The 19,770-nt window shown below is 42.4% G+C and overlaps 1 protein-coding gene across 1 annotated transcript in view; it reads left to right on the plus strand.

Annotated features, from left to right (window-relative positions):
- Positions 1-19,770, plus strand: part of LOC147703006 (serine/threonine-protein kinase 32A-like) — a 717,281-nt gene that overhangs the window by 662,037 nt on the left and 35,474 nt on the right. Inside the window, exons 8-9 of the mRNA XM_086928864.1 lie at positions 1,797-1,894; positions 6,947-7,063. Of these exons, the coding sequence (XP_086784990.1) occupies positions 1,797-1,894; positions 6,947-7,063 (215 nt within the window). The remainder of the gene's footprint in view (positions 1-1,796; positions 1,895-6,946; positions 7,064-19,770) is intronic.

Below are 19,770 nucleotides of genomic sequence, written 5' to 3' on the forward strand. Positions count from 1 at the left end.
GAAAATAAAATAAAATATAAAATGCAAAAAATAAATTAGAACAAGATAAGGGAGAAATGCACAAAAAAGCATAAGAGAGAAGCAATGAAAAAGAGAGGAATCGGGTATAGACCAGTGGTTGATGAAGTAAGAAAATCTTGGCCGCGTACCTTGGCATGTGGATGGAATAACATCATCAACATCGTCCGCTCAAGTTCCTGTTCTTTCTTACTAACAGAGCTGAAAAGGAGACGAAATGGGTCCCTTTAAGTATTGCATGATGTGATCCAATATATAGTTAAGTACCTGTCAGAAACGTAGGGGTGCATCACCACAGACCAGAGTGCTATGAAAATATGAAGGATAATTGGTTTCATTGTACTTAAGCAGTGAATGTCTATCCCTTTTCCACTGGCCTCACCAGCGCACGTCCTACAATAAGGAAATTCTAGGAAGCCACGAGGTTGCTACTGGTAGTAATTGCCATATTGGTTCTCTGAACAGCAAATTTTATACATTTCTAGTGGAGTGGCATTCAACTTTCACTTCACCCTTGGCTTCAGAATCCTTGCAATGCCCCTGAGTCTCACCTTTGGAAGCTATGCCTCAAAGCTCCCCCTAAATTAGCCAGAAGAGGGCCTGAGGAGTCCATAGGTATCCACATTAAGTTCAGTCCTGGCATCCTTCAAAGTGATGGTAACAGCCTCAAGCACATGTCGCACTATATCCTTGCTTAACCAGGCTTTCGCTATCTTACAAGTGTACTTCTAATTGCAGAACCTGCATTCATTAGGGATGCTCGAAGTTGTCAGACGTGGCTTTTGACAACTACAAGATGTTTTTAAAAATTTATGACACTTTTGGTAACTTCACAAAGACATCTAAGATTTTATTTTTAAAGCAGGTCTAAAATACGTAAGAAAGTTAATTCTTTGGTTGCAAAACTTTCACAAAAACTTTGTTTTGCGGGAGAATTCCCATGCAAAAAATGATTTTGCCAAAAAACTCCCATTTCTTTTGGTAGGGAAGTTTTGGTAGGTTAAGTTCTGTATGTTGACAAACTTTGGAACCTCACACAATTTCACAGTTCTCATCTTTACAAAATTCTTCTTCCGGAATTTTTTATTCTGGGCACTACTAGTATTAACAATTTTCTTAGACATGCAAAACAGGCATTTAGAAGACATTCCTCAACCTGTCATTTTGTACTGGCCCTCCATTTTGTATTGCCAATTATAAAAAATGAAAAGAAAATGTCTGTTGACCAGATTGTTATATTTTTGAGTTTAGCTATTATTTATTGTATTTGTACAGTAGTATTACAGTACAGTAGTACTATAAATGCTGATACTGTAGATTCAGACTGCTTTCATGGACCCCACCAAATAACTTTTTAAGGAGCAAAGCTGTATAAGGCCATGTGGCTACGTTATTGCCATAAAAAGAGTAGCAATTTAAGTCAAATTTGGGAATAACAGTGACAGTCCCACTGTTAGGGCCGTCTCGCCGCTAAGTTATGTCTCCTCTTTTGTCTGAAATAATTTTAAAATCACTTGTTTTAGGGACTTTGATATACACTAACTAAGAAACCTGATGATATGGACATTATTGGAATGAGTGGACCATGGTCTGTGGTAATTAAATTAAATTCAAGTGGGCCTGGTTGAGAAAAAGTCACCTTTTTGAACAATGGGTATTCGTTGGAGTTCAAAGTGGAGGTGGGAAATACGAAAATAATGTAAAATATTTTGGCCATAATATAGTTGGATTCTGGTTTGGACAGATGTTTACGCTTTTCTTGTCTGTTTCTATTTCAGCCCCAGAGATGTTTTACCCCAGAGGACAGATCTGCTATTCCTTTGCGGTCGACTGGTGGTCTTTAGGAATAACTGCTTATGAACTGCTGAGGGGCCGGGTAAAGTAAAACAAGGGCTGAACTGTCCCATTTTTTTTACATTTGGGATCCTTTAAATTCATCACTTTCAAGAGCCAAAGTAACTCAATGATGTGCCAAAGTAGAGTGTCTCCAGTGCTGTTGCTTCTCTCTCCTATAATATTCTCATTGTAATAACAATTTTGATGAGCCGGAGTTATTTTTATGCTAATTTCGTTGACATATGACTAACTCATAGTATTACTCCACTACTCAATGCCTGTTCAAAACGTACATTACAAGTGTCCTTTGGAGCGGAGTATTTATGCCTTCGACAATAATCTCCATAGCAAGCATGTATATATGTGATATTTTCATATCGCGAATCAAATTGAAAGGCTGTGGATTAGTGAAGGGAAAATAAGGCTAAATAACGGCTTTGTAGTCTTCAATCTAGCATCCTTTTCTCCAGTTACTGTTATGATCCTGTTCAGTAGGCTTGAGTCATAGGATGGGCCCTTTTCCAGTCAGTATGGTATTTCACCTTGGCCCGTGGTACTTTTGGATTACCATGTCAAGAGTCGATAACTGCTATCACAGTTTCCTCCAAGAACAGAAAGAAATCTTAGTGAATCCCAACCTTAGTCAACGGGCTTCGGTTTGTAGGATATGAAAACTCACATCCCATTGTCATTAGATATTTGCATAGGTAATGTACCCCCCAAAGCTACCATTCCTGACTGATTGCCCTATGAAAGTGTGGACCTTAGCCAGTAATTGCAGCAACACGAAGTTCAAGAAATGGCACTCTGTAATAAAAATAAAATTCTGCTGAAGGCCCAGAAGACTAGACTCCATTACCACCCAATAATGCTAGTGACGAAGATGCTCTTCCTTGGAACTGTTCATAACCCAAAAGCCTATTGCCAATACGGAAAATGTCCCATCAGAGGGAAGCAGTTTCACCTGCATTAAAATGTTAGATTTTTTTCGAGGCGCCTTTTGCCTTAAAACTTTAAAAATCAAACCCCTTAACCTATTCTGATGATCTTGCTGCCTTTTGACTCATTATTTTCTATATTTGTATACATTTGTTGTGAAGTGTATTGTGTTGTGTTCTTTACTTTAAACATTTTGGTGCTGCTTGAACTTAAAGTGCACTTCTCCTGCAACTGACTGATGCTTGTGCCAAATCTACTAGTTTTGAGTAGGGTATTCTCTCAGAACTGCGATCTCACCTAACCATAATTGTTTGATGGTTTGGCAGGGGTGCCCCCTGCCAAATAATAACCCCATTTCTCACACACATCTACTAAGATATGGGACAGTAACTTCTTCTCTAGCACTAACAGACAATTGGGCTACCTAGTGTTAAGTACACTCCATTGCACTATAAGTGTGTGCATAATTTCTAGCACAGCTTGTGTATCGGAAGGGTACTCTTCTAGTACAAAATACTATGTGGTTAGACAAAACATTATATTTTTTACAGATTGGATGTGTGCTGTACAATGCAGCATGCATGCAACGTTTGAAGAGTTAGGATAAATTACAACATTTCTGCAGCTTACTCCTGCTTCAAGGATGCATTTTTTGTGCAATACCCTGCCTACCATTTTAAGTAGATAGGACTTTGTGTCAAATATCATAGTTTGCAGTGTGAGACCACCCATGCACCCATGGCACATCCACTCTGCCAAAGTACCACAAAGAGTTATTTTCATCACTCAACAGCGCATATAAAGTTTGCACTGTAAGATAAATAGTTCATCAATACATTGTTCTGGTTTGAATCACTTTTTGTGTGACTTTTCACCAGCGCAAAGTGTTGATAAATATACATCTATATTTTTGTTCTGCCATTACGGACCTCTCGTTGAAAACACATTTCTATTCTGCATGATGATTGGTAGAGATTTCTCCTCTACTCTGACGCCTTTAGAAAGCATGGCTACATGATTTAGCCTCGCTCGATAAATCCGAATTTTCTATAAAAGCTGAAGACATGAATATTCAGTGAAGCTGCCATGTGAGTGATGACCACCTAGGCCTCATTGACGTTACAGTGTCTGCAAGCTCAGGTGATTTATATAGGTTACAGCAATATAGATGAAGGTGATTTATTTTACAGGCTGGTTACAGACCCAGGTCTCATAATGGCAGATTTAGTATTTCTCCACAGACCACTCTTGGATCTGACACTCATATATGTGACCAAATATTGCATTCTGAAACCACTTGCTTTTGATTAGTTCTGTCATTTTGTGGGCTCAGATATTTCCCAAGTCCCTCAGAGCTCATGCATACCTAGTTTATCTTCTACTGGTAGCCATCTAATTCCAGCCTACTTAACGTTATATGTTTAGATACTCCTCAGTACAAGACACTGAGGGGTAGATTTACCAAGACTTTGCACTCGGCTTAGAGCCCCTCAAAGTGACTGATGGCCAGATGTATTAACCCTTTCGATGCTGATGACGAGCTCAGCTCGTCATCAGCCACGGGTGGCGTGTGCTGATGACGAGCTGAGCTCGTCATGTAACGCGGCTTTAAAAAAAAAAGCCGCACAGTGCAAAAATCGCCGCAGCAGCGATGCAGTTAAAGGGGTTTACCCATTCTGTGTCAATGAAAAAATGTGTTCTTACATACTTCCCTGAACCAGGTGCAAGAGATTGGAAACTCAAATAGCACTTTGCTATGTTTTGCACCACTTTGCTCCAAGGGGACCTTACATATGTGTACCTTGGGAGGATTAGCACACGCACCTATAGTTTTGATGCAACGCCTGATCTACTAAGATTGACAGTCTGGGTTTGCATAAACACAGAATGCCTTCTTGAAGAAGTTGCTAATTTTGAGCAATATTTTTTCTTTCCAAACATACCACACATTGTTTGTGTACTTCACTACGAAGCATCCATCCAATGTGTGGAATGTGTTAGAATTTGTACAGACATAGGAGCAGATTTACAATAACTGGCGCATCCCTGCATATCAGCAGGGATGCGCCAGTTATTGTGCGTCAGGGCTCCGCCACCATGGATGTGCCGCATTTACAATGCGGCACACCATGGGGCAAAAATGGGCAGATGCGCAACGCATCTGTGCCGTAAAGTCGGTGCATTGCTGGAGTTGCATCGCAAGTGCGACACAGCTCCAGCAAGGTTCCGGGGTGCCCTATCTGTACAATGCTGTCGCAATCCTTAAGCCTGCTTCAATCAGGCACAGGGTTTTGACACAGCATTGGCTTAAAAGTGACGGAGTGAAATCTTGTAGATTTCGCTCAGCCACTTTTAGGAGGCGTTCCTGCGCCGGAACGTCCCCCGCCCCCCCCGCCCCGTGCCCTGGAACGCCTACTTCTGGCACAGGGCTTTACAACGTGACGCATCTCCCAGATGCGTCACGTTGTAAATACCCTGCACCATGGCGCCTCTTTTGCGCCGCTGCTGCGTCACAAAAGTGACGCAACGGCGGCGTAAAAGAGGCGCAAGGGGCTTGTAAATCTGCCCCATAGGATTTGCTGACGCTCCAGCCATTAAGTCAAGGTGTTCCAGGGAGACAGAGAGGACGGGTCCCTCGAGGCATGGCCTTAAATAGCCCACTTTGGGAGGTTCGTTTTCATTTCATCATCCGAACCTCCCAAATCTCTACGTCACCTCTCACTCCCCCTCTACCCCAAGGCCCCAATGGGAGCTCGATCCTGTGGCGCTACAAAGGGTGCCCCTCCTCTAGGCGTGGGGAGCGCCTGGTCAGAATAGTGGAACGGTTGCGAGTAGCACTAGGCAGCATGTTTGTGCTTTCTCCCTCTTGTGCAATGCAGCAGTGCAACTTTGGTTTCTGTGCTGTGTTGTGCAAAAATGATAAATCCGCCTCTGTATAGCTCAATTAATGATTTTAATGTATGTCTAGTTTGATTTTTGCTAGCATATTCATTTTTGTTTACTCATAGTTCCGTTTAATACATCTACTTTTACCTTCTTTCTTCTAAAATACATTTTGACACAGCCTATAACATGTTCATAACTATTTCCAACTAGCGTTTTGCTCGGCACGTTCCCTTCCATAACTATAGTATAGATATGGACTCCATATATGCATGCATTTTGCAAACACTCTCTGAAATATGGCTTGGATTGCCATGCTAGGCAACGACAGGCTTTCCTTCCATGTAGAAATTTATGTTGGTATGAGCATCTCATGCAAACACTTAAGTTGCTTCCGTTTGTGATGAAAGATGGGGTTATAGTCCAAGTTTAAAGGTCATCTTCCTACACACGTGTTTCGTATCCCTTTCGACAACACTTTTCTGTATATTTAATGTTGCTGTCGCCTTCCTCTTTTTTGCTCTTTACCTTTCTTTGCTTTTAATGTACACCTTGACCCAGACGGCACAGTGTTGTTACGCTGACCCTGTGCTAAACAGTTACCATACATTACATTAGCAGTGATGCCAGGTATTTGATGTTGTGATTACTGTGGGAAGAATGTAACGATTAATTGTTAAGTGCAAGCATTAGTCCCATGTTACATTTAGTAAATGGAACGAATAGATATATTGGGTCCAAAAATAATCACTACGTACACAGCAGGCATTATGCAGCCACCAATAGGAAGTATTCCATGGTACTCCAGTTCCACGTTTGGGATGCTGGCTGGAAGAAATGGAAGGACCTTATGCTCCCAACATTGAGAGCGATGGCCTCCATAGGATCCCATACTTTCCACTATGACCTCTGTCTTTTATTTTAGGCCTCCAACCCTTGTAGTATAAAACACACGTGCAAGAGCAAAAGACCTGACCCAGCCTGATGAATATTCATGAGGTGGGTCAGTTGCACTGACTTTCACCAGCGAGATTTACACTCTCGGTCCAGAGCTGAGCAAGCGTGTGAGGGGTCAGTCGCTCAGAACAGTGCTGCAAACCCCTTCCCTTCAGTGTTAGGTCTTCCCCACAATTCGATCTGTTTTTTATTTACTTGACTGCAGTCCCTGTAGGAAACTGTCCTGGAGTGTGTGTGCTACATATTTCATGCTGTTATTTCTCCTGCTTCTGTAAGGCTGACTCTACTCTCTGTCTTTTCTCCATCATCTCAGAGACCGTATCACATCCATTCCAGCACCGCGGCCAATGACATTGTGCAGGTGTTCCACACGGCCACCGTCACATACCCGGCCACCTGGTCTGCGGACATGGTCGACTTGCTTCATAAGGTAAGAGGGGATGACGCATTGAATACCTTGAACAGATGCTTGTATCCTAGCATAATGCTGGTGTTGCCGGTATAATGGCAAGTTAGCCTCTCACTTGAGGAGTGGCTCCTGGAAAGAAGCCCCATTCATCAAGTGTGACCGCTAATAAGGCAGTACCTTCCCTATACAGCATCACTTAACCAGTAGAACCCAGTTTCACACTTTAAGGTATGCATCTTATATTAAGAGAAGTTAAAGCCAGTTCCTTTCACAAGTAGAAATGTTCTTTCCCAGAAAGGCAATTTGACTAACAATGAATGACTCATATTCCCATAGACCGTTAGTCTCAGAAAAAGTGACTCACACTCACAAGAAAAAATTGTAATTGCACAAGGAGTGGCATTTGATGACCATCCTAAGTGAGACAGTATCATGAGGTATGATTTTTTCTTTGTGAATAAGGCTGCCTGCTTCAGTTTGACTGAAGTGGGTACCTAAAGCAGTAAAGTAATGAATACTAGTATGGAGTTGTGCAGTGGATGCGGAATGTGCAAGGTCTTTCAGCAGAGTGTTTTATTTATATGATGAGATTGGAATGATAAAAGCGATTCAGATTAGCTGTAATGCTGCTACTACTACGAGTGCTTATAATAATAATATTAAAAAGAAGAAGCATGTTGAGCTGTCCTTCCTATAATTTTGCCATTTCTAAATCCCGTAAATAACAGCTGTTTCTATAGCCCAATATTTAATATCAATTTCTACGGACCTGAGAAGGCTAGGAGGCTGAGTCGGTCGTGCCACAATGTGAAGTTGTGATCTACAGAGTCCATCAGTCAACATTTCACTCACAGAGCCATCCTGGACCAAGGAGAGACTTAGATAGAAGGGGGTTGAATGTCAGCCGCTGACAGGAGCAGGCCTAAAGTCCCAGAGGATCAGCACAAAAGAGGTGCCCCAAGGACAGAGTCATCTGGTGATCTCTGCTCAGTTGGGGAGGAATGGAGACCCACCCGGATCCCTATGCAGACCAGGGTGTTTGCCCCACTTCACAAGACTTGAAAACTATGAGAGGCACACCTTGAACTAAAAGACCCTGGTTAGGAGTTGCCTTTTACTGGCCATGTGCAAACTCTCCACACATATTTGCTATTACTGTGCAGTAAAATGCCACCATTACCATACCCAAGTAAAAGTTAGTACCTTACAATGGGGGAATAACTGTTTACGGTTTTTGTTCTTAATTGCACAGTACTAATAGAATGTTACTGCTTGGTAGCTTAAATTATGCGTGTGGAGTTTACACCCTGACAGTAACATGCAAGTTGTAAGCAGAGGCTCGAAGCGCAAGAAACATATACAGCCAACAGAAATAGTATGGGTAGCAACTGCATTATGAAGCAAATATTTGTTTTTTCCATCATACCAAAGAGATGACGATGGCTCACTGGAGGGATAGCAATGTTCGCAAGTAGAGGAGTGGAAGGCAGAACAGGTGAACTATGAGATGACGAAGCAATGCAATGTCTCAAATGACATTTACTGTCAGTGCCAAGCTGTTTTGCTCTGGAACAGTATCCATTTCTCAGCTCAAAACCCACTTTGCACCAGTTTTCATCGCTTTCCATCAAAAGGGCGGCTGTCGAGTGGATTTATACAAATGTCTATAGATCTTGATGCAGATAGTACCTACTAAGGTAGCCAGACTGAGCGTTGCATCAAAATCTTAGTACTAAAGAGGTGTAAACTATGGAAAATGTATTTATTGCTCAAAACAACCAATACATTGCATGAATGCTGTAGGGCACAATCCATCCATGGGATTTCCTGCTTGTTTAGGTATAGGAATTGGCACTGTGAATGTATGCTTCCAGTGCAAATCATGTGCTTGCCAGCTCACACTTGCTTCTGTGCCTATGCTGCAAGGCTGTGTATCACAGAAGCATCCTGTTTGTGCCCCAGCACAACAGAAGCAGGCCAATCTTAGAAAACATTACTCGGTCCTCTGTTTTCCCAATTGCGCAACGTAGTTCAGCAGATCTGATTGGTGGACTGCGTTGCCTGAAGAATTAATAAAGCTGGCCCTTGAAGGTATGAATAAGGATGTGGCTATGGGGAAAACAATGTTTAAATGGTGTGTACATTTCAAAAAGTGGGAAAAGCTAATAGCTGCATGTAACACAAACTATATTGACTGGTACGGTATAACCAGAGGGATAGGCGCCATCAAAAAACGTATATGACATATAATGGCTTCCTTTCGTTCACCCTAAAACCAGGGGCTACCTCTGCTGTTGGATAATGTCAATGTTTTCTGGCAAAACCAGCCTAGATTCGTATCCTTTGTAGATTTAATATTGAAATAAAGGATTTAACAAAAAGAAATTGTGGCACATGTCAAGGGCAGTTTATTACATGACAATGCTCAGAAGGAGAATCTGATAAACAATAGGGTTATTGATCTGTAGAAGCAAGAACATGTTTAAGGTGCACTTCTAAAAGAGGGCAAATCAATTCAGTGACCAACAATTACAAACACAACTGGGCCACACAATAATACATTTAAGCTCAAAGGCAAGTTAGTAAAATATTAAAACAATAACTAAAAATGTATAAAAAAATAAAATAGGACAAACAGATAAAATATGATTGACCCTATTGAGTTAAAGTTGTTAGTCCTAATCATTTAGATGCAACCAACTGGCGTAAATGCACGTGTGCGGGAAATGGCAGATCAATCTGAAAAAACTGTGTTGCTCTCTCTGCTTTTTAGCAGAACGTGGACGTAACATGAGCACATAGTTGGGCTTGTGGCCAAGTACTGGCGAAGGAAGAAAAGTTACTATCTCATTCATAAGGATCTGTAGAGCTCAATCCTTTGTAAAAGAAGTTATCTCCAGTCTGGCTCTAGCTAGGTCTGCATGAATTTGTACAGTCTAATGTTGAGGTAAGGATGAGCACCAATGAATTGCAATAAAGACAAAGCAGATGCAAAGAACCTTCTGGGGACAAAGGAACACTTAACTTTGTTTATTGGTCTGTGCATCTTTCACCATTTAGATAATCAATTTCGAATTCTGCAGAGCTTGGTTTTCATCAGGAAGTGCTGATTATAGGTCGAGGACAAAGGGCATTTAATAGCCACATATCAGGCTTATAGGAGCTCAAGATAATAGGTTGAGTGGTAATGCGACGATTATGAGCACAGTGAGTTGTCACCTAATGCTGATGAAGTCAAACCTTTTGTCATATAGGTCCAAGGTTTCATTCCACGCTTTTCCAGTGGATGTGAAATTCTGCACATGGAGGTTTTGAGAGGTATGGAGCTCAACACTCAGAAATTCATCAGAAAAGTCCCTTAATGTCTATGTCCCAGACCAGCACTTTAGCCATTGCTAGCAAATGTGTGCCTATGTCTCAGTCCTCCGCTCCAGCCCTAGGCTTTACCTCCACCACCATACAAGCTTCTTGGCACCTTCTACTTTAAATAAGAGACAGCTAAGGCCCGGCAGCTGACATGCCTGTGGATACACTAGAAGCTGGTTTGCCCAGCTTTGGAAGGCAATGATTCAGTGCAAGTAGGAGACTGGTGAAAGAAAGAAATGCTCATTTTATTGTTTATAGATGTAAAGGTTCCATCATCCTGCAAACTAACACAGTTTATAGACACAACCTGCCAGCTAACAGGTAAAAACATTAAATCATAACTCTATCTGTACACTTTAAGGAATTCATGCTGACAGCGAGTTTACAAGGCTCAAGGCTATTATTGAGGTTTTTAATGGTAAGCAGCTGAGCATGATCGTAGGTCTCTCATGCAGTTTGTGGTGGTTTATTCTCTCCTTAAAAAATTGTCTCTTTCAAATTATTTTATAGGCAAACAGAAGGAGACAAATGTGACCTTGGGTTGTGGTTTCCTACATAGGTGTCCTCTATGTTTTTCCCTTCAGCAAGAAGTGGTCCAGGAAGCCTATCTTGTTGTCGCCTGTAGTTCCTGTAGGAGAAAATAGGTATACACATCAGGAAGCTGCTTGGTGAACCATGTCTGCCCACTCCCAATTCATTCCAACTTTCGAGGACTTTGTTTCCTAGATGCCCCTATTTTCTTTTAGGAGAGAAGAGATATTGCTGCCAGGAAGCTGCTTCATGATTCATTTCTGCCCTCTCATTCCTCAGTCTTAAATAGTTATTCCCAGAAGGTCATTCCTGGACCTGTGAAAACCTTGTGGTAATTGGCCCTTGAAAGAAAAAGAGAAATTCCTAAACTGGGTGGTGTATTTAGATTAAGTGCATATGAAGATGGGTGGGTCTGGTTCTGCCCCATTAAAAAGGAGTGCCCCTTTTTCTTACCTTTTTCCACTTCTTGACCTTTCCCCTCCTAGAGATCAGTGAGTCCTGCCTTGGGCGTCTGTTAGGAAGAGTATTCCTCCCTGAACACTGCTGATGTACCATTCACAAGAGCCCCTCCTGAGAAACCTGAATTGGTAGATCTCAATCTTCCTGTACTCAGCGCCATTGTGGCAGCAGTGCCGATATACAGGCATGTGCAGAGAAAGTGCTGGGTATGGGACAGGAAGAGGAAAATACCCCTGGTTACCTTCTATCTGCCTAACACTGTGTAGTTTGAGAAACAGAAGGAACATCCTTTGTGAGTTCTTAACACTGTTATATGCACCTTTCTAATAATTTAGGGACCATTCCAAAATGTACATCCCTACCTAGTATTACGCAGCTTCTTTCAAATCTTACATAACTGCTTGCTTCACATTATGTGAAAACATTCCCCTTTTTGCTCTGCGAGGTAAAATACAGACCTAGCTGGAAGTCAGAAGAATCGGCAAGACCATCCTCTGTTCTTGGTGCCGGTGGTCTGTCAATGGTCCTCCAGATAATGATATCCTCTTCCATCTGGAACTGTTAACGCGTAGACTGGCTTTCAATCAAACTGTCCCAGACAGAGAAATGTTTATTCTGAGGAGCAACTTTTAATGTATATCAATTCAGATTTACATTTTAACTCAGGGATGCAACCAATGGGAAAATAAAATATGGTCTCAATTCATCGCATAAAACTTGTACATCCATTGTAGGCAGCTGTGCCGGTTGTCACAGTGCAAACAATGGTGTAGGCAAAAAAACTGAAATATGACACTTTTGATCAAAGATCATTTTTTTTTGTATTGCAATTCTTTATTGATTTTCACTGGGAATCCATCTCTCACCATTCACCTCGGAACCCAAGAAGATCATCTGTGGCATCCCACAAGGATCATCCCTCAGCCCCACCCTCTTCAATATGTACTTGATCCTCCAGGCCAACACCATCAGATCACATGTACTCAATATCATCTCCTAGGACGACGACACCCAGCTCATACTCTCTCTGTCAAAAGACCCCTTCACCATCAGAGCCAACATCCTCAGAAGTATGATGAACGTCACCAGCTGAATGCAGGACAACTGTCTCAAGCTCAGCATGGACAAGACGGTAGTCCTCATCTTTGTAAACAACATCTTGCCATGGAAAGATGCTTGCTGGCCTGTTGAACTCAGCACTTGTTATGTCCCGACAGATCGTATGCTCTGTAAGTTCTTCAGGTGGGTCCCAATCAACACCAGGAGGACCGTTACTCAGGCCCTTGTCACCAGCAGGTTGGACTACTAGAACACTCTCTACATAGGAATCACTGCATGCCTCCTGAAGAGACTGCAGACCATACAGAACTCAAGTAGCAAGACTCATCTTTGACCACTCCAGAAGGAGTCAGATCACCCCTCTCCTCAAGAAGCTACACTGGCTCCCGATCCAGAAGAGATGCCAGTTCAAGATATTGACCCACACTTACAAAGACCTGCACAATGAAGGACCAATATACATCAACAAATGAATGACCTTCCACCAACCGACTACACACCTGCGATCCGCCTCCCTCTTCCTCGCAGACATCCCCCTAGATCCACCGAGCCAACAGCGGAGGACGCTGCTTCTCTTACCTTGCAACCAAAGCCTGGAATGACCTTCCCCTGCGCCCTAGGACCGCCTCATCGTCACTTGGAATTCAGAAAAGGACTCAAGACCTGGTTATTTGAATAAACAGAGAACCTCGAAGGAGCAAGCAACGCCAACGCCTTGAGACCCTCACAGGTGATTTGCCGCACTCTACAAATCCTGATTGATTGAGAGCATTAAACATGTACTGCACTACATGAACAGGAGGAACAGTGTACAATGTCCCAAATCGTTGTATCAGCAGAAAAAGAAAAAATAGAAAAATGGAGAAGCAAGCACAAGCAAGCAGATGAAGAGAAAGAAAACGTTTTCCAGCTGAGAGAGGATCATGGATTTGTTACTGAGCTTCCTTTCCATTCATACATACATAGGAATTACAAAAATATATTGTTTCCAATAGTTCCTCTTCACGAGATGCCCATTTGTAGTTGGGCTAGGCTTGGGATGCTACAGCTGGGGTTTCATACATTTGAGAACCTGCAGCTATTGTATAACTTACCTACCCAAATGCTGTTTAAGTATTTTCAAATCAGGTAATACTTTGTGAAACATCTAGCATTAAAAGGAGTGTCTAGGTCAGAGATTTGGGATTTCTTACATGCAGAAAAAAGAAAGTTAATAATTAGTATTATGTATCTATGTCTTAGCAAGGTTAGGCAGAGTGGGTGTGAAAAACTTGCCTTACGATGGACTAAGATTTTGGGGACACATATAACACCCACAAATATTACTCGGGCACTAGAAACTTTAGGATGGTCAATTCACTCTGTTAATCTAAGACTACAACAATTTCGAACAATATGTATGCTCTATTAAACTCCAGCGAAGATCACTAGCTGGGCTCAACAGAGCCAAAGAGGAGACCAGGGAAAATACCCTAAATGCGGGATACATGCTGCAGGCTTGGTAGATATGTTCTCTAGCTGCCCAGAGCTGGAACTCTTTTGGCAGAAGGTAGCACAGGTGATGAGAGAACGAACTGGGGAAAACTCTCCCCCTACAGTTATAGAAATTATGTTGGGGTACAGAGAAGAGACTCAATGGTTGAAGAGACTTTTTGCAATCCTATTAGTGGCTGCTCGACTATCTCCCCTAAACCCCCCACCGTAGGTGAATGGTGGGTTATTGTAAGGGAGACTTTTGAAATGGAGAAAGCTCTAGCTAGAGCAAGAGAAACTCGCTCAGTGATAAAATTGGAGGCTATTTGGGGACAAATGGCATTAAATACATAAGCTCTATAGAACAAATTAAGGCAAGGGGTAATTAGGATTTGAAGAGAAAATGTCCTGTAATATGGAAACAGGTTTAAGTCTATTTTAAATATTATTTATAGCATTACTGATACTGTACTGTTCAAGGAATAATTATGTCTGTTCTGTAATGTACTGTGAATGTAAGGAGATCTCCTATTGCATATAAGTTATTTGAAAGAGAATTTGTAATGTTGCTCCCTTGCTGACAATAAAAACATAAAAAAGAGATGCCAATTTGTAAGGATGGGATACTGCATATCATCTTCTGTGCTACATTGCAGAGTTCTGCAAGGTTCAATCCTGGCTCCTATTATCTCCCCCTCTAGAATGACTTCCACACCACACTCTTTGACTACTGCTAAATGCATCAAACCTGCTCTGTACTAAACCTCCCATTCTATAAAATGTCAGTACATGGGTGGTAAATGGTCTGACTACATCACTCCTCCATACATTGATATCTATTGGTTGACTGCCAAGGTCGACTTCACATTCAGAATTTCATGAATCATATTTAAAGTTATGGTTAGTTCCCAGCCACCTTATGCATGTCAGAGGCTAACAATCTCAGTTGAGTACCATGTTGCATGAAGGAAGATTTATCTGTTCCTTAACAGCATGATGTCCGAAGACCTATTGTTAAAAATAAAGTATCTTCCAACACTCCTAAGATATGGGAGAGTGTCTGAAACATATTTTGTGTTTATTTGTTCTAATCACCTTTCATAAATACCTTAAAATACATTTAATCCAAGTTGTCTTGACCAGCGACTGATTCCCTTACCCACTTTTGTGTTCATAACTTGTACGTTCTGCAGCTGATAATCAAGTGTTTTTTTCTAAAACACTCTGCCACTCCTGTTGGTAATGTCTACTCTATAAAATGTATTTTATTTCTTTATTTATTTATTTAAAAGGTTTTATATAGCGCTACTGGACCCAAGAGTATCAGAGCGCTTTACAAGGCATGAGAAAACAAAACAATTAAATAGATTAAAAGATTTAAGCGAGAACGAGTTACAAAATGTTACTGATTGCCGGCAAGTCTAAAAGGGGCAGGGAGAATAGAGATAGAGATTGGGATGGGAATGGAAAATTAAAGTTAGTAGGGAGAGGGGAGAGAGGAGAGGGGGAGTAAGAGTACAAGGGTAAAGAGAGGGGGAGTTAGGAGGGGGTATAGTAGAGGAGAGGGGAGTGAGCAGGTAGGGAGTCAATTTACATAAGATATCCCAATACTTGGTTCATGTAAAGTGTCAGAAACATTAGATACCCCAATATTTGTTAAGAAGAAGTATTTTTAGTTCTTTCTTGAAGAGACAGTAGGAGAGGTTGCAACAGATTTATTTTGGGATAGAATTCCAGATAGTGCTCAAGGTGTATTTTAAAAGCTACTCAATGATTGGTAATTGCAGCAACTCACACAGACATGGGATTACTTTTGACATATATCTTTAATGACAATATTTCCCACGGTATATACTAGTCCAAAAAAAAAATTCTGCTCTGTGTCAACCCCATATATCACATAAAGGTTGAGCAGGGTTATTACATTGTAATGTACAGATATTGATCGACAATCCATACAAGTGATTTGTAAAAATACAGCAGTTTCTTTAAAGGGATGCTGTAGACTATTGGCTGAGTAAAATGGCACTCACCAGCAATTAAGGATTGTATGCTTAATTTATAATTTAGTGGTAAAGGAGCATTGCCATAAAATAGTGGCTGCTCTTCACCTCTAAAGTTACAATTACTCCTCATGGTTTAAAGTTAGGGGAAAATGTTTAATATTTCAGAGCCTCAGCTGGCTTTGCTGTCAGTAGACGTTGACCTGATACTCAGTCCACCACTGGAATGGGTCATGATGGAGGTTGCCACAGCACATTAAGGGGTGGAGGTTGACCTTCAGAGATTTTCTCTGCCCAGGGCCCTCGCAGGTACCATGGTGGAATCAATGAGATAAAGCAAACAATGGCCTGACATGCAGGAAGCAAATTCTCTGCACCACTGGACAATTGTGTTTTTTTGTGTGAAATATATTTCTAATTTACACGTTTTTTTAGAAAAACAAACAACTGACTGCTGATTTGGGTGAAACAATCATGGCGCCACTCTGCATTTTCTACTCCTTTCAGTGCAGCCACCACTGGGGGATGCATTGAAGGCATTTTAAATCCTGCCAGCTGGGCAGTGATCTCTTACTATGGTGCTTCATCCTAAGCCATGCAAGCAAGAGCCATAGCCTCCCTAAGCAGTCGGGCTGGCAGACTTCCCTTCAAACTATAATCACCTCTACCTTGCCTAGTGCCACATAACCACCATTTTACAAATTGTGTCCTCTCAAACTCTCATGACAACATTATGTGTGCCTAAAACTTACACAATGTTGTAGTATCCACATCCTTCACTGTATACCCATATTCCCCTGAAAAAGCGAATATCTCATTTCTACCAATCCCTCTTTCTCCATCATGTACACCACTGGGCAAGAGTAATCAAAGGGGGTGCAGAGAAACCTTTCACTAGTGGGCTAATCAAACGGTCTGGCCCTCAACCAGACCACATGGCCAACACCTACTGTGCTTGCTTGAAGGCCACCCATGGAGCTTTAAGTGTAGGGCATTGCCTTTGGCAAGGCTCTGTGGCCAATCTCACCTGTGTATGGCAAAATGCTCTGCGCAGTGGGGAATGGTTGTCCATGGCGGGTGGGACCTGGTCATTCACATCAACAGATTGTTGGAGAGGATAGCCTTTGGTCAGGTCTCTGTGATCATTCACCACTGCTTGTAGAACCTTATTGCAAATCTATAAATGATGACGAGAACTAAAGCTCCCTCATCCAATGAGGTAACTTTATTTGTTTTAATTGGATTTGTGACTCCTCTGTGGATTTGTGACACACACTAACCTCTCAAAAACTATTAGACGGATTTACACCAAGCCAAGCAAATGCACTTTGTTGAGTAAAGTTCTACTTTCATGACAGGTTTGGTGTAGTTTCATCCAGACATTTCTCAAAGCAAGGAGTCTGATGGAAGTTAAAACGAGAAGCATCATTTTGTAACCCCACTCTTTTCCGTTGGCCCCCTCAGCCCCCGCATGATGGACCTGCACCAGAATTGTGTGCTGAATCCATTTTTGGCGGAGTTAACTTGTAATAGGCAATATTTATTTCAATCATTAAATTCCGAACCTGGCGAATCCAATTAGTTTTGGAACAATAAATATCACATCCCCAACAAAAGTCCCTCATAATCGAGTCCAAAGTCGGTCTGTTACAATGTTTGAGAAAGCAGGTAACTTTGAAATAGATTGAGAGGGGACTGCAGGTCAAGACCCCAGAAACAGCATACGTACACCTTTGGAGCTAAGAAAGTTAACTTGCATTGAAAAAGCCCTTTCCAAAGAAATTCATATCACGAGGAAACCTCCGAATTTTTGATTAGAGTAATTACTGTCAGATTTGCACTCTTGATGATGAGATAATTTTTCAAGTAGCTGCATCTTATGTTGGCGTGCAAGGATTATCTGGCGTCACGAAAGATACTTTGATGGTTTATTAAAGAGAATTTCCCTATTTTAATAATTGTGCATGCATCTATGGGTGTCGTGGGTCTTCAGATAAGATGGACAGCAGCAATTTCCACTGCTGGGCTATTAGACCTGTCTAATAGGAGGCCTGGGCACGACCTGACAAATCTGCTCTGAAATTCTACAGCAAGCATGCACCCGAAAAAAGCTCCTGCTAAGGACATTAGAAGAGACACAGGATCAATGATGAAAATAGAGTGATTTTGAGGAGTGTCAATCACCTAGTTCTTTTTCCAGTATATGCGCACATGTGTCTGTGGAATTCTTGCTGTTTTGTTGCCCCGTTTGTTTGCCACCTATGTATGATATTGGCTATATTGTGATTTTGTCAGCAGCGGTGCGTCCATTGGGGCGTAGGGGCGTAGCCCCACCAGCCCTGCTTGGACCCGCGGCTGCAGTAAAATAATTAAAATAAATGTTTTGACTCACTGTGTATTTTAAATAAATTGTCACAATATTTTATCCGAGCGCCGCCGGGCAGCACCCGAATGAAACGGGAGTGCGCAGGGGGGGCGGGCTGGCGTGATGATTGACAGTCGACGACGAGGCTCCAAGAAGTATTGTTTTCTTTTCTCGCATGTATGCTTCGGGCAGCAACTTGCCCGAGCATGCGCACGAAAGTCCCCAGGGCCCTCACATAATCCCATTAGCTAGTAGAGGGGGGGGGGGCAGGTTTATTCGTGCGGAGGGCCCTGGCGTTAAAAAGGCGACAGGGCGAGCAGTGTGTGTGCCCTCCAAGCCAATCCTGGCGCGCGCAGCACAGCAGGGGCAATCCATATTGGATGCCGAGCATGGGTGGCTCAGCCGCCCTGCACAATGGCCAATCACTGTCTCTGACTTAATGTAGTCATGCAGTGATTGGCCATTTTGCGGCTGTCGTTGGATCCGGTGGTTCACTCGCCTCGTGGTGTGTGAAGTAGACAGAGTGTCTTTGCAAATTGCTTGCCTGACGCATAAACCCGTCGTCGTGACAGTCACCAACCAAGAGTACTTCAAGTTATTCTTCTATAGTGTGTGGTGAGTAGTACTACTAGTAGAGTATCATTCAGTACCTAGTAGTATGATGGATCGGATGTTACGGAGACTGTGCGTGCGACTGTGCAAAAGAAAGAAGCAGTCACTAAACGCCTAGGATGCCGGGCTGTAGAATGAGAGGCACGACAGACACATACTCTGTTACGGTAACACGTCAGACATATTCTCCTATAGATGCACTTGATGGTATATATACACACAGGACCAAGAAGCGACAATCACTGACACTGACGACGGGGAATATATTTATTTAGACGGAGTGACGACGCGGGGCTCGGCTCGGGAAACAGACACCGAGGCAGTGAGTGAGGCACTCGTTCCCAGTTTGTAGAAACTTGTAAGGTATTACTACATCCGGTTAATATCGATACCTCGTTTTGGGGTATTTATTGGGTGAAGGCAAGTACCTCTCATTAATTATCTTGCATTGGGAAGTCGAAGACGCATGCAGAAAGGGGTTTTACTTTTTACCGCACCTTTTTCCTTATGTATCAGAGGCTTTCAACACAGATGGCGTGCGGAAATTGGTCAGCGCACAATTGCAGGAGTGAGGTGTTTATTGTGAAACATGGAATTCTCGCGTTTTCGTTTTCCACAGGGATCGGAATCCACCTCCCCACCCGGAATCAGGTCCTACGCGAGGGACACTGAGGCACTGACATAACCACTGGGCCCAGAGACAGACCAACTCTTGAGTAGGGAGGGTCACCGTCTGGCATCTGGTCAAGATATTCAATCTCTCATTGTATTGTGGGACCTGCAGAAGGTACCCCTCTAACCTGTTGCTTTGCAGATAACACCAGACCCATGCAATACCATACGGCGCGCAAAACCCCGCA

Source organism: Lissotriton vulgaris, chromosome 7, assembly GCF_964263255.1.
Source record: "Lissotriton vulgaris chromosome 7, aLisVul1.2, whole genome shotgun sequence".
NCBI lineage: Eukaryota > Metazoa > Chordata > Amphibia > Caudata > Salamandridae > Lissotriton > Lissotriton vulgaris.